The 12,511-nt window shown below is 37.3% G+C and overlaps 1 protein-coding gene and 1 long non-coding RNA gene across 5 annotated transcripts in view; one reads left to right on the plus strand and one right to left on the minus strand.

The window, feature by feature from the left end:
* LOC134803831 (uncharacterized) overlaps positions 1-11,730 on the minus strand; it is a 190,165-nt gene extending 178,435 nt beyond the window's left edge. The window contains exon 1 of the long non-coding RNA XR_010146030.1: positions 11,519-11,730. This is a non-coding gene — a long non-coding RNA (uncharacterized LOC134803831). The remainder of the gene's footprint in view (positions 1-11,518) is intronic.
* LOC134803742 (synaptotagmin-7) overlaps positions 1-12,511 on the plus strand; it is an 862,565-nt gene that overhangs the window by 806,005 nt on the left and 44,049 nt on the right. For all 4 annotated transcript variants that reach the window (XM_063776562.1, XM_063776563.1, XM_063776565.1 and 1 more), the window contains one exon: positions 10,008-10,019. In XM_063776562.1, coding sequence (XP_063632632.1) covers positions 10,008-10,019 — 12 coding nt within the window. The remainder of the gene's footprint in view (positions 1-10,007; positions 10,020-12,511) is intronic.

Below are 12,511 nucleotides of genomic sequence, written 5' to 3' on the forward strand. Positions count from 1 at the left end.
TGCCTTATTGGGATTAGTTCGGTTTCCTCACGATATTTTCCTTCACCGAAAAGTGACTGGTAAATATCAAATGATATTTCGTACACAATTTCCAAAAATCTCATTGGTACGAGCCGGGGTTTGAACCTGCGACCTCCGGATTGAAAGTCGCACGCTCTTACCGCTAGGCTACCAGCGCTTTTTGGTTCATTCTATATTCATTGACAACAATACTCGTATGAACAAAACAACACAAAATTGTTGTTAAAGAAGGCCACATACACGATGAGGAATACATCTTATGTCTTGTAAATACATTTAAAAGATCTAGAAAAGCCTATTCGACCGTACACTTTCCTGTTAAGACTAGGATCTTCGTTGATTGGAGTATTAGTCGGTTCAATGCACAAGGAAATTGTTAGAAGCCTATTTCGATTCTGTTAGAATCTGAAACCACTATCCATTGCAAATGCAGGTAAAATAAAGGCAATATCGACGAAAAATACTTACCTATTGTATGGTACCAAAAGGTATAAAGGTAAAGGTAAAGGTAAAGGTATAGGTAGGTAGGTAAGGTGTAAAGGTAAAGGTATAGGTAGGTAAAGGTATCTATACTCTGTATCTTTAGGTATTTAAATAAAAGTAAACAAACAATTTGTAAATTTTCAAGTAGTTATAACATTTATTGATTAACCGACCAAATACAAAACCGCCTGGATAAGTCACTGAACGACCTGACTTTAACCTACATTATTTGATCATGTAATGTTTTCATCTACCCTCAACTGGCCAATGAGCTATATACATAGCAACTATGACGAAGCCTGCGCTGTGGATCGATATTGTATTTAATTTTGATTATTTTTATTTTCAATAAAGTATATTAACTGTATATTGTTATGGGTAAACAAAACAATGATATAAAACACAATATTTTGTCTTTTCCTACCCTCATTTTATAATGATTTTCAATCCAATACAAATGGCGCCCAAAGCGTACCAAATGAAAAAGAAAAATGGAGCAATAAATCTAGCAAAACGCAATAGCGCTTAAGTGGAAACCGCGGACAGGTCCACACCGACCAGACACAGATTACCTTTAGATATAACAATAGTTATAGAAAATTTAAAAAGCAATTTCTTCATGAAATATTAAGGATGACTCACGCTAGACCGGACCCGGCCCGGCCATCCTTAAATGGAATCCGCGAGCGGGTACACACCAACCACACACAGATCATAGATTTAGCAAAACTTAAATTTAAAGAACATTATGTCTTCATGAAATTCATGGGCTAGGTACTCCATATCTTTACTGCTACAAGTATTTAGATAAAACTTATTAAAACCTACAAAATTGCTGCGAGAGTCTTTTGGCTTGTCCCTATAAGTTGAGTTTAAAAAAGACTCAACAAAGATCTCGAATCGGGACTTAAAACCCGAGTGTTTTAAGTCCCGATTCGAGATCTATTAAAACCTACAAAATTGCGGAGGGAGTCTTTTGGCTTGTCCCTATAAGTTGAGTTTAAAAAAGACTCAACAAAGATCTCGAATCGGGACTTAAAACACTCGGAAGTTTATTTTGGCGCAGTCTCTTAAAAACGTGTCAAGTTCTTCAAAGACTAAAAGACTCAAGTTCCTAATTGACCGAAGCGAAGCGAAGGTCTACGTTTTGACTCGGGCATTTTGCTTTCGTATGTCCGGATGTTCTCCTCTACAGGTCGCAATTCTTAACCGATTCTCATGAAATTTTGTGACCAGATTCTATGACTAAATAAAAATTTTTTGTCAATCCGGTTTTTGGAAATTTTTAAAAATGGCGGAGTCGTGATACCTGGCGCCTAAACAAATAGTCGTATCGATATCATAAGAGTTTTTTCTTTTTGAGACATGTTTACAGAGTTAATAGCAAAAAATGCAGAAAAAAATTATCGCTGGTTTAGGCGGTATATAGATATTTAGTTTTGTATTTCCGGATGTTCTCCTCTACAGGTCGCAATTCTTAACCGATTCTCATGAAATTTTGTGACCAGATTCTATGACTAAATAATTTTTTTTTGTCTATCCGGTTTTTGGAAATTTAAAAAAATGGCGGAGTCGTGACACCTGTCGCCTAAACAAATAGTCGTATCGATATCATAAGAGATTTTTCTTTTTGATATATGTTTATAGATTAAATGGCCAAAAATTCAGAAAATTTGTATCTCTGGTTTCGGCGGTATTTAGATATTTAGTTTTTACTTGAGAATGAGTAGCTAAATTTCGTCAGCTTTAGTAAGAACTATCATGGCGCATTTTGCAAACGTTCGCTTTTTTGTTTGCATAGAGAGGTCCCTGGTTCCATCCCCAGTAATTGTATGCTGCTACATAACTTTTTGTATTTTTTTATACTTAAATTTCGTATCAATTGTTGTTTTTTAATTTATTTTTTTATTTTGAAAAAATGAAAAAAATCGTATTTTTTATTTATCAAGCGCGGGCTAAGCGCATTCGTTTATTTTTTGCAAGAGATGATGGCTTTTTGCGCTTTAAAGAAAATTTGATTCTTGAATATACGGCGCCATACCTTTGGCCTATGCTGGTCTAGATGGCGACACCATTTTATATTTAACAATTTTTACTCATATCAGTAAAAGAACATGGGTCAAAATCATATGGCGTTCTAAAAATAAAAAAAATCATTTATCCATACATATATACATTTATTGTTTTTTTTTTCTTTTTCATTTTAATCCTGTATCGAAAGATGGCAGTAAATTTACTGTGACTACAAAATTTAGTATGACAATAACCCTCTACTACATATAGGGACCGTGCGCGTTGGAGGGTCTGCCATCTTGTGGCCTGAATCGGAAACATGTACATTGCCAAAACAAGTTCTACCATCTACCGTTCTTGTAGGTACGTTTCCTTATGCATAGTAGGTTCTGTCATCTTGTGGACTACATCGGAAGCATAAACGTCACATTTACGCCTCGCGCCAAAAATCTGACGGCTCCTATGCTACCCCCTATAGTTCACGCGCGCCCACTATAGGGACCGTGCGCGTTGGAGGGTCTGCCATCTTGTGGCCTGAATCGGAAACATGTACATTGCCAAAACAAGTTCTACCATCTACCGTTCTTGTAGGTACGTTTCCTTGTGCATAGTAGGTTCTGCCATCTCGTGGGCTACATCGGAATCATAAACTACATATCTACGCTTCGCGCCAAAGATCTGACGGCTCCTGTGCTGCCCCCTATACACTTTATTCTCTTTAGATTAGATATTTAAATTCTTACTCGAGAATAAGTAACCAAATTTCGTCAGCTCATCTAAATGCTATCATAGCGCAGTTGGAAAGACGCTTACAAGCAAGGATATGGGATAGGTACCCGGTTCGATCCCCAGTTAATGCAATTTTTTTTATTTATTTTTTGCACTTAAACATCGTATTGCTGATTGATCAAGCGAGCGCGAAGCGCGAGGTAAGCGTATTCGTTTGAGTTTTTGTTTGAAAATTTTTTTAGCGATTTTAGTTTAAGGGCATGGCTGTTCCAGGAGTCAATTTCCACTTACGTTTATAGCATGGGCGGTCACCATCCATAAATCGCAGGGGTTAACATTGCCTAGGGTAGTGGTCGACCTTGGGCTCAGGGAACTAGCTGTAGGTTGCTCGTACGTTGCGCTTTCCACATTATTGTTAGTTAGACTTTGAGCCTTTTAATTTGGATCGCCTCGCTAAAATGGCCCATAATTTCCGCAAATCATTTTTTCTTCGAGGCAATTACTCCGTTTTCATTTTTTCCCAGTGGAATTTCTTCGCTTTATTAAATTTTTCGTGTACATTTTTTCATAAACTAAATTTTCCTTTTCTCAATTTATTCCCTTTTCTTTTTAATCCCAGTAGTTAAAATAACCAGTAGGTTTTTTTTTCACTAACTAAATATTCTCTATCTCCATATTTTCTCTTTTTTTTAATGCTAGTGGTAAAAATAACCAGGTTTTTTTCAAATAGGTAGGTTAGGGTTATTTTTTTGATGACCCTAAAAACGAAACTGCTCCCAGAGATAGGTAGGTTAGGGTTATTTTTTTTTTGATGACCCTAAAAACGAAACTGCTCCCAGAGATAGGTAGGTTAGGGTTATTTTTTTTTGATGACCCTAAAAACGAATCTGCTCCCAGAGATAGGTAGGTTAGAGTTATTGGCTGACAGCGTTTGGTTTTTTACTTGTAGTTTTGTAGATTATGTTTTAATTTTAGTGTTTTTGATATTTGTTGTATGTGAAATACCTACAAGTAACAAATATAATTACTACACTATTAACATACAGTAACAAGAAAATATTATCCTAGATATTTAAAAGAACGAAAACTATAAGGAAAAGATTAATTTAAAAATATTAAAAATAGGCGATTGCGGAAGAAAACCATTGGGAAAATATGGGAACGGAGTAATTGCTACCGAGAATGAATGATTTCGGGAAATTATGGGCAACGCAAAATATGAGAACGGAGTAATTGCCTCGAAGAAAAAATGATTTTCGGAAATTATGAGCCACACTCGCGCACGAAGCTTCTTAGTTGCAGTTTACAGGTTAATTCAAAGGTAATGTTGGTTTCCTAACATAAGTAGAGTTAGACCAAGAAAAGTCTGCAGAGATTTTGACACTGGCACAAATAACATTGGAACTGCGTGTGCTGTCAAAATCTCTGCAGACTTTTCTTGGTCTAACTCTATCCACTTTTCTATACAATTAGTATGGCGACGTGTATACTTAAGGGGCATCGACCGTACACTGACATCGGGATGATATTTTTATCATGTTATTTAGTAGTCATCGTGCGTCTCGCTTGCGCCAATACATGTACGGACAAGAACGAGTGAAATGCACGATAACTAAATGACATCAGTTAGATAGATGTCTTTCTGATATCAGTGTAAGTTTGAATTGGCCTGTTAGCCAAAAATTGTTTCGTATGTCCATATGTTCTACTCTACAGGTCGCATATCTAAACCAATTCCCGAATTTTGTAAGCAATTGATAGTTAAGTTTTTATGGTCAAATTAGATTCTCTAAATTCTTCAAAACAACGGAACCATACATTTATTCAGTTTTAAACTCTGCTCGCGAGGTCTACAGCTCACAGAGCCACTAGTATTTGCCCATGTTTCTAGTTCTATTCAGAACCCCTAGTATTTTCATTTGTTAGCGTGACTAGCGTTTCAGTTAGGTATATAGTCGCACCAAGAAAAGTCTGCAGCGGATTTGATAGCCCACGCAGTGTAAGTGTTATTTACGTCATAATTTCATAGAAGTTTGACGTTTAAAATGACACTTGCACTGCGTGGGCTATCAAATCCGCTGCAGACTTTTCACGGTCGGACTCTATCTATTTTTGTATGGAATATTGAAGAGCGCGTCAAGCGGGACGTTTTGGCAACTCAAAATCCTATACCAAATGACACTTAACGCAAATGCGTATCAGCCGTATTCGAACAATGAGATACGTCAAATACTAGATATTGAAACGATATGGATTGGATATGTCAGTGTCAAACAAGTGTCAAAATTTACGTATTTGTTTGAAGAAACGTCAATTTTGACACTTGTTTGACACTGACATATCCGATCCATATCGTTTCAATATTTAGTATTTGACGTATCTCATTGTTCGAATACGGCTGTATGTCACGCAATCAAATTAAATTTAAGTACCGGTCATATCAACGCCTAATTTCAAAACATTTTTTATTAGAATGTTACACAATACCATGGTATAATAATATACTCCGCCTGGTACTCCATTCCGAGATTCGCGTATGACCTAACTGACACGCGCCTACGTCATCATGCTGTTTACAGGTTCTCAAACTTTGAAATGTGGGAGAATTTTAACCAACGGTGAAAATTATTTTAACGGCATTAATTAGGGCGAGCGAAGCGAGCCCTATCACTATTCTACAATCTATGCATTCTTGTGGTACACTTTACGGAAAAACTATCGCACTGTTAGGTTTGAGATTTAACATAGTAATTTATATTCATGTCTAGATGTGTTATCAAGCATAAAAATATCATTATATAAACATAAAAAATAAATAAAAGGGTAAATAATGTGTATTACTACTAACGCCATCTGTTGGACTAATGTTAGTTATTTCTTTTTCTAACAGATGGCGTTAGTAGTGACAAGGTTAAAGGTTGTTCCGTTAATATGCGCTGGGTTTTTGTGGCTCAATATAATTGGGTATTTGACTATACTAGTCAAATGAGTTTCTTTTTTCGAACTGTTAAAACGATTTGCTACTATGGAATTTATATGAAACACTAGCATGTGACGTCACAAGCAAATTACCTACTCTTTATAGTTGTTATCGGGTTTTAAAATAGAAATTGTGACTAAAAATAACTGCTATTTACGTTTCTCTATTAATCTTCTGGTGCTTTATTTCTTGCATGGTGTAAAATAATTTATCTTAAGTACAGTCAAATACCCTATTAGTAGGTAATCATAATTAATTATGGGTGAAATTTAATACGTGACTATATATTTTTTGATTGAATCGAAATCGTTTTTACTTCTATGGCGGTTAAAATCACACGTGATTGATTTCGAAATTGCGGCAGTAATGCAGTTGGCAGTAATATCGCAGTCGGCAGCAGTATTGCAGCGCGATATTACTGTCTTACTGTTTCAAATGCCAAAATCGATTTCGCTGCCAGGGTTTTTGACATTCGAGGCAATAATGTCCTCCTCCTCGCGTCGGTTTCCTCAATGCTGAGGGTCGTGACCATCTCGTCGAAATAGTTTTGTGTGGACCAGTCGGCGCCACACACTTCTATCTGCTGCCTCGTGAAGAGCGTCGTGTACGGTGGTGTCAAGGGTGGTGCGAACCTGGTCAGTCCAACGTATCGGGCTTCTGCCCCTAGGTCTGCAATAATGTAGTCAGCAGTAATATTGCAGTCAGCAGCAGTATTGTAGCGCGCATATGTCGAAATCGATATCGCTGCCAGGATTTTTGATATTTGCGGTAGTAATGCAGTCGGCAGTAATATCGCTGTTGGCAGCAGTATTGCAGGGCGATAGTACTGCCTTACTGTTTCAAATGCCAAAATCGATGTCGCTGCCAGGGTTTTTGACATTTGCCGTAGTAATGCAGTCGGCAGTAATGTCGCAGTCGGCAGCAGTATTGCAGCGCGATATTACTGCCTTACTGTTTCAAAAGACAAAATCGTTGTCACTGCCAGGGTTAATGACATTTGCGACAGTAATGTAGTCTGCAGTAATATTGCAGTCGGTAGCAGTATTGCAGCGCGCAAATGACAGGCGCAGCCAGGATTTTTGATATTTGCGGTAGTAATGCAGTCGGCAGTAATATCGCTGTTGGCAGCAGTATTGCAGGGCGATAGTACTGCCTTACTGTTTCAAATGCCAAAATCGATGTCGCTGCCAGGGTTTTTGACATTTGCGGTAGTAATGCAGTCGACAGTAATATCGCAGTCGGCAGCAGTATTGTAGCGCGATATTACTGCCTTACTGTTTCAAAAGACAAAATCGATGTCACTGCCAGGGTTTATGATATTTGCGACAGTAATGTAGTCTGCAGTAATATTGCAATCGGCAGCAGTATTGCAGCGCGACATTACTACCTTACTGTTGCAAATGTCAAAATTGATGTCGCTGACAGTATTATTGACATTTGCAGTAATATAGTCGGCACTAATATCGCAGTCGGCAGCAGTATTGCAGCGCGATATTACTGCCTTATCGTTTCAAATGTCGAAATCGATATCGCTTTCCACTCTGGACGACCGGCTAAAGCAAGACAGAGGCAGAGGGCCCTTTTTATCCACCCCTCTATCGGGTGGCAGAACTTCCCACTTCCCAGGAGCCGTGGGAATGTTTCTTCCCAACAGCTCTCCACAAGCTGCCCTGCGTTGACTGATTGTACTGGTCCATCAGCAAGCGATGGGGTTGTCACATCGCTACGCCCATATTCATGTCTACCGGTCAAGAAGCTATAGGTGTTCCGGACATTTGTAAGGCTTGCTCGGAGTTTAAGCCAACACGTGAGGCCCTTTTGACATTTTAATGAGATGTAGTAGTAGTAGTAGTAGTAGTAGTAAAACACTTTATTGTACAAAAAGAAACATAAGATAAGACATGAAAAAACACACAAAGTTTTATAGTACAAAGGCGAACGTATCCCTTTCAGGGATCTCTTCCAGTTAACCTTTGAGCAATTGAGGGAGAATTGGAGAACGGTAGACATAAAAGCTGTACTAAACGGTATAAAAATATGAGAAGTTTTGGATACATCAAGATATAGATGGTTCCCTTATAATAGATTAAACCTACGTAATGTTAAACACTCAAGTATTGAAATGTAGGAAACAAGAATATATTCGCATGAGGAATTTAATATAAGTATCTATTGATATAATATAATAAAAACACTCTCGATATAATATAATACAAAATGATTTGGGGTATTAATTATTTATAGAAGCCCTTATATCATATCATATCATTTTTAGAGTTCCGTACCTCAAAAGGAAAAAAACGGAACCCTTATAGGATCACTTTGTTGTCCGTCCGTCTGTCTACTAAGACCTTTTATCTCGGGAACGCGTGGATGTATCGAGTTGAAATTAAAAGCATAACTTAGGTCCTAAAATCTGTGAAAAATTTAAACTTCTAAGAGTTCTAAGTGATCGGAAAAAAGATACGGCCGTTTATGCTGCAAAAAATGTATATTTCGAAAATCTCAAAGGAATCAAAATGTAAGTACCTATAAAGGGGCCCACTGACGGACTTCGCCGGAAGATATCAGCCGGCCAGTTAAACGCAAAATTTGACAGCTCCGAACAACTGACAGGTTGATATCGTCCGGCGAACTGGTAATCTGTGGGCCCCCTTAAGTATGGTAATTCCCGTTGATCTAGAATTTCTAGAACTATGAAATTTGGCAAGTAATATCGTCACTACAAATACTGGGAAAATATTTGAAAACTATTTTTTTTTGTAAATAAATTCATAAATAAGGTTAAATTTGTACGGGACCCTCGGCGGGCGAGTCCGACTCGCACTTGTCCGGTTTTTTTAAGATGAATCTCTTATTAAAAACTACCTTAGTAATAACTATATAGGTAGAAAACGTCCGCGAGCCCTTACAAAGCTCTGCTTTTTTGCTAGTTTTAAGTTATTCATGTAGAAACATAGTAAAATAAAACAAATCTAATGTATTAAATTAAACTTTATTTATCTATACAAGACAAACGTTTAAAAAACTAATTCACAGTTACACATTAATTACCAAGCTTACGACGTGAAAAGTTTGGAAAACACTGCGACTGCTGACACTGAGCGAGAAGGAAATAACAATTAACACGCGTTCGACAAGGATGACGGTCAGGCATGAAGTTATCTAGATCCGAATTGTCAAATGTCCACAGCGCTATCCTGTGTTGCCAGTAGTATAAACAGAATTACCCGAAAGTCTGAAATTTCTTTCGTGAATCGGAAGATATTGCTAACGAGTAATTAAAAATGACGTGTTATTGTAAAATTTAAGCTAAAATACATATAAATGAAAATTATAAAATTATAAAGAAATATTTTAACTTATTAACCATAGATATAATGTACCCATGTAACATGTTATGTTGAAATAAAGTGGCAATGTTATTGTGACGTAATCGCGTGTCACTCTGGGAATGGAAGACCATGTTTTATTAGACCATGCACAATACTTCCTTTTATTAATGTATGTTTTGCTATTTACTTACTATTGATGTAATGTAAAGAAATAGAAATTATCTTGACTGTCTACTCAAAGGTTAACTGGAAGAGATCCCTCAAAGGGTTAAGTTCACCTTTGTACTTAACTTTTCCTAATTGTAAGATACTTTAATTATGTGTTTTTGTGTAATAAAGATCCGTGTTTACTGCTATAACTAATATTTTTATAAGTTTATTTTGTATACGACCACTAATACATACCTACTTTTTTGTTCCATGTATCGCCATCTTGGATCCTGCAGAGCGCAGCTTGAGTGAGTATTACTTTAGTCAAAGAGAATTTAGTATAGAGGCGTGTTGTCAAAGTATTGTTTGTAGTCACATTCAATTCACTGCCATCTTTCGACACAGGATTAAAACTTTTAGAACGCCATTTGACTTTGATCCTTGTACTTCCACTGATATGTGTTAAAATTGTCAAGTATCAAACATTGTCGCCATCTACCCGAGTATAGGCCAAAGGTATGGCGCCATCTTTTCAAGCATAAATTTTTCTTGATTTTCAGAGGCACGTTTTTTTCTTAAACTTTACTTATCTTATACGGAGTTATATGTATGTTTGCTTTAGTAGATACCAGTGGCGGCGCGTCCATAAAAGCCGATTCCCACCGACTTGCCTGTTTTTGGACGTTTGAGCAGAGTTGTAAAGGAAATATCGTCGGTGCGAATAAAAAAATCGCCATGTATTTTTAAGCTACTTTTCAGGAGACAAAAATAACTGTTTATTTTCCTGTTTGTAATATATTTGTTGCACCTGTATTTTTTTTCTAATAGATCAATGATTTTTACATGATACTCGTGAAGAAAATAAACAGTTTTTATCGTATTTTTTTACAATATGTTATTTTAACCAAAATTTTGCTACATAGCGACTTAAAGTTTGTACACATAGCGATTTGTTGCCAAAGTAACATAGTACGAGAGATGATACATAGCGATTTTAGGGTCTATGTCGGGTAATCCACTCTACAATAAATAGCCATGTGCAACATTATCGCCATCACCCTCGACGGAAATAAAGGCATTTAATTTCGTTATGTGCTAAAAAATCACATAGCTATATTTTTTGTTTCTGTTCTATTTTTTTTTGTACAAATGTTGTTCCGTGTTCACATAGCGGAATTGTTATTTTCAAAACTAATAAAGATATAACAAAAATATTTATGTGGGTCGACGGGAAATTGAAAAAAGAATTCAAAGATGCCAAAATCAAAAAATCGTAAAAAAACACATAGCGATTTTTTTATTCGCACCGACGATATGTAAGTCAAATTAGCCCCGGCTTGCCTATGGATATGTTTGACGCGCCGCCACTGGTAGGTACAGTTTTTTTTTCTAGCTTATCTGAGTGTCCCACTTCTGGGCAAAGGCCTCTCTCCTTGATTTCCACGACTCCCGATTTAGTGTTTAGTAGAGTTAGACCAAGATAACTCTGCAACGATTTTGATAGCACACGCAGTGCAAGTGTTATTTTAAACGTCAAACTTCTATGAAATTATAACGTATAAATAACACTTGCACTGCGTAATACTATCAAAATTGTTGCAGACTTTTCTTGGTCTAACTTTATTCTTTATTCGAAGTTATTCACTTTACTCCCTAGGTGAAGCCCAGCAAAGTGATGTATCGTTCCAAAGCTTCAGTTATTGTATTTTTTATACCCCATCGGTGGCAAACAAGCATACGGCCCGCCTGATGGTAAGCAGTCACCGTATCCTATGGACGCATGAAACTCTAGATGCGCGTTGTCCACCTTTTAAAAACCTGTACACTCCTTTTTTGAAGAACCCATACTGTAGACCCTCGGGAAAACCTCGGAAGGGGGCTCACTCCACAGCCGGAGCGTCCGCGGGAGGAAATTCCTCTTAAATCGCACAGTACGCGACCATTTAGGTTCTAGGGTGTGAGGATGAACACCCTGCCGACGGCGAGCGGTGCGGTGATAGGAAGCGGCCGTTGGCATCATGTCAACTGTTGTCATGTGTTGTGTTAGATATGAAAAATCTAGGAAAATTTTGAATTTGACACCTTGTAGATGCGCACCGTATGGCTACGGCCCTGAACGCCTAGTGTAAATTTCATTCGATAACGTGACGACCGTTCGCGTTTGATATGTCTATTTTTGTATGGGATTTTGAACAGAGCGCGCCAAGCAGGACGTTTTGGTAACTCAAAATCTCATACAAATTACCATTTAACCCAAACGCCTACACGTCACGCTACCGTATGAAATGTACACTAGGGCTTCAGTAATCTTAAAATTATTTAGCAGCAATTGTCAAAAGAATTTTCAGATTTCAGGGCCGTGAATGATATAGCCAAAAAGAATGATAATAAATAATAAAAACCGGCCAAGTGCGAATCGGACTCGCGCACGAAGGGTTCCGTACCATTGCGCAAAAAACGGCAAAAAATCACGTTGGTTGTATGGGAGCCCTATTTAAATATTTATTTTATTTTGTTTTTAGTATTTGTTGTTATAGCGGCAACAGAAATACATCATGTGTGAAATTTTCAACTGTCTAGCTATCACGGTTCATGAGATACACGGCCCGATTCGAACTTTAAGTTAAATCTTACTTGGAAAATAGAGTACAGTATGTTGAAATAAGCCATCACGATAAAAACACGAACACGATAGCACAAGTACAATCGGAAAAGAGACAAATTTCATGCTCTATCCCACAGGGCAGCGTATTGGGGTGCATTTTATTTTTGATTTACGTGAACGACCTACCAAAAATAT

The sequence above is a fragment of the Cydia splendana genome, chromosome 27 (genome assembly GCF_910591565.1).
Source record: "Cydia splendana chromosome 27, ilCydSple1.2, whole genome shotgun sequence".
Classification (NCBI taxonomy): domain Eukaryota; kingdom Metazoa; phylum Arthropoda; class Insecta; order Lepidoptera; family Tortricidae; genus Cydia; species Cydia splendana.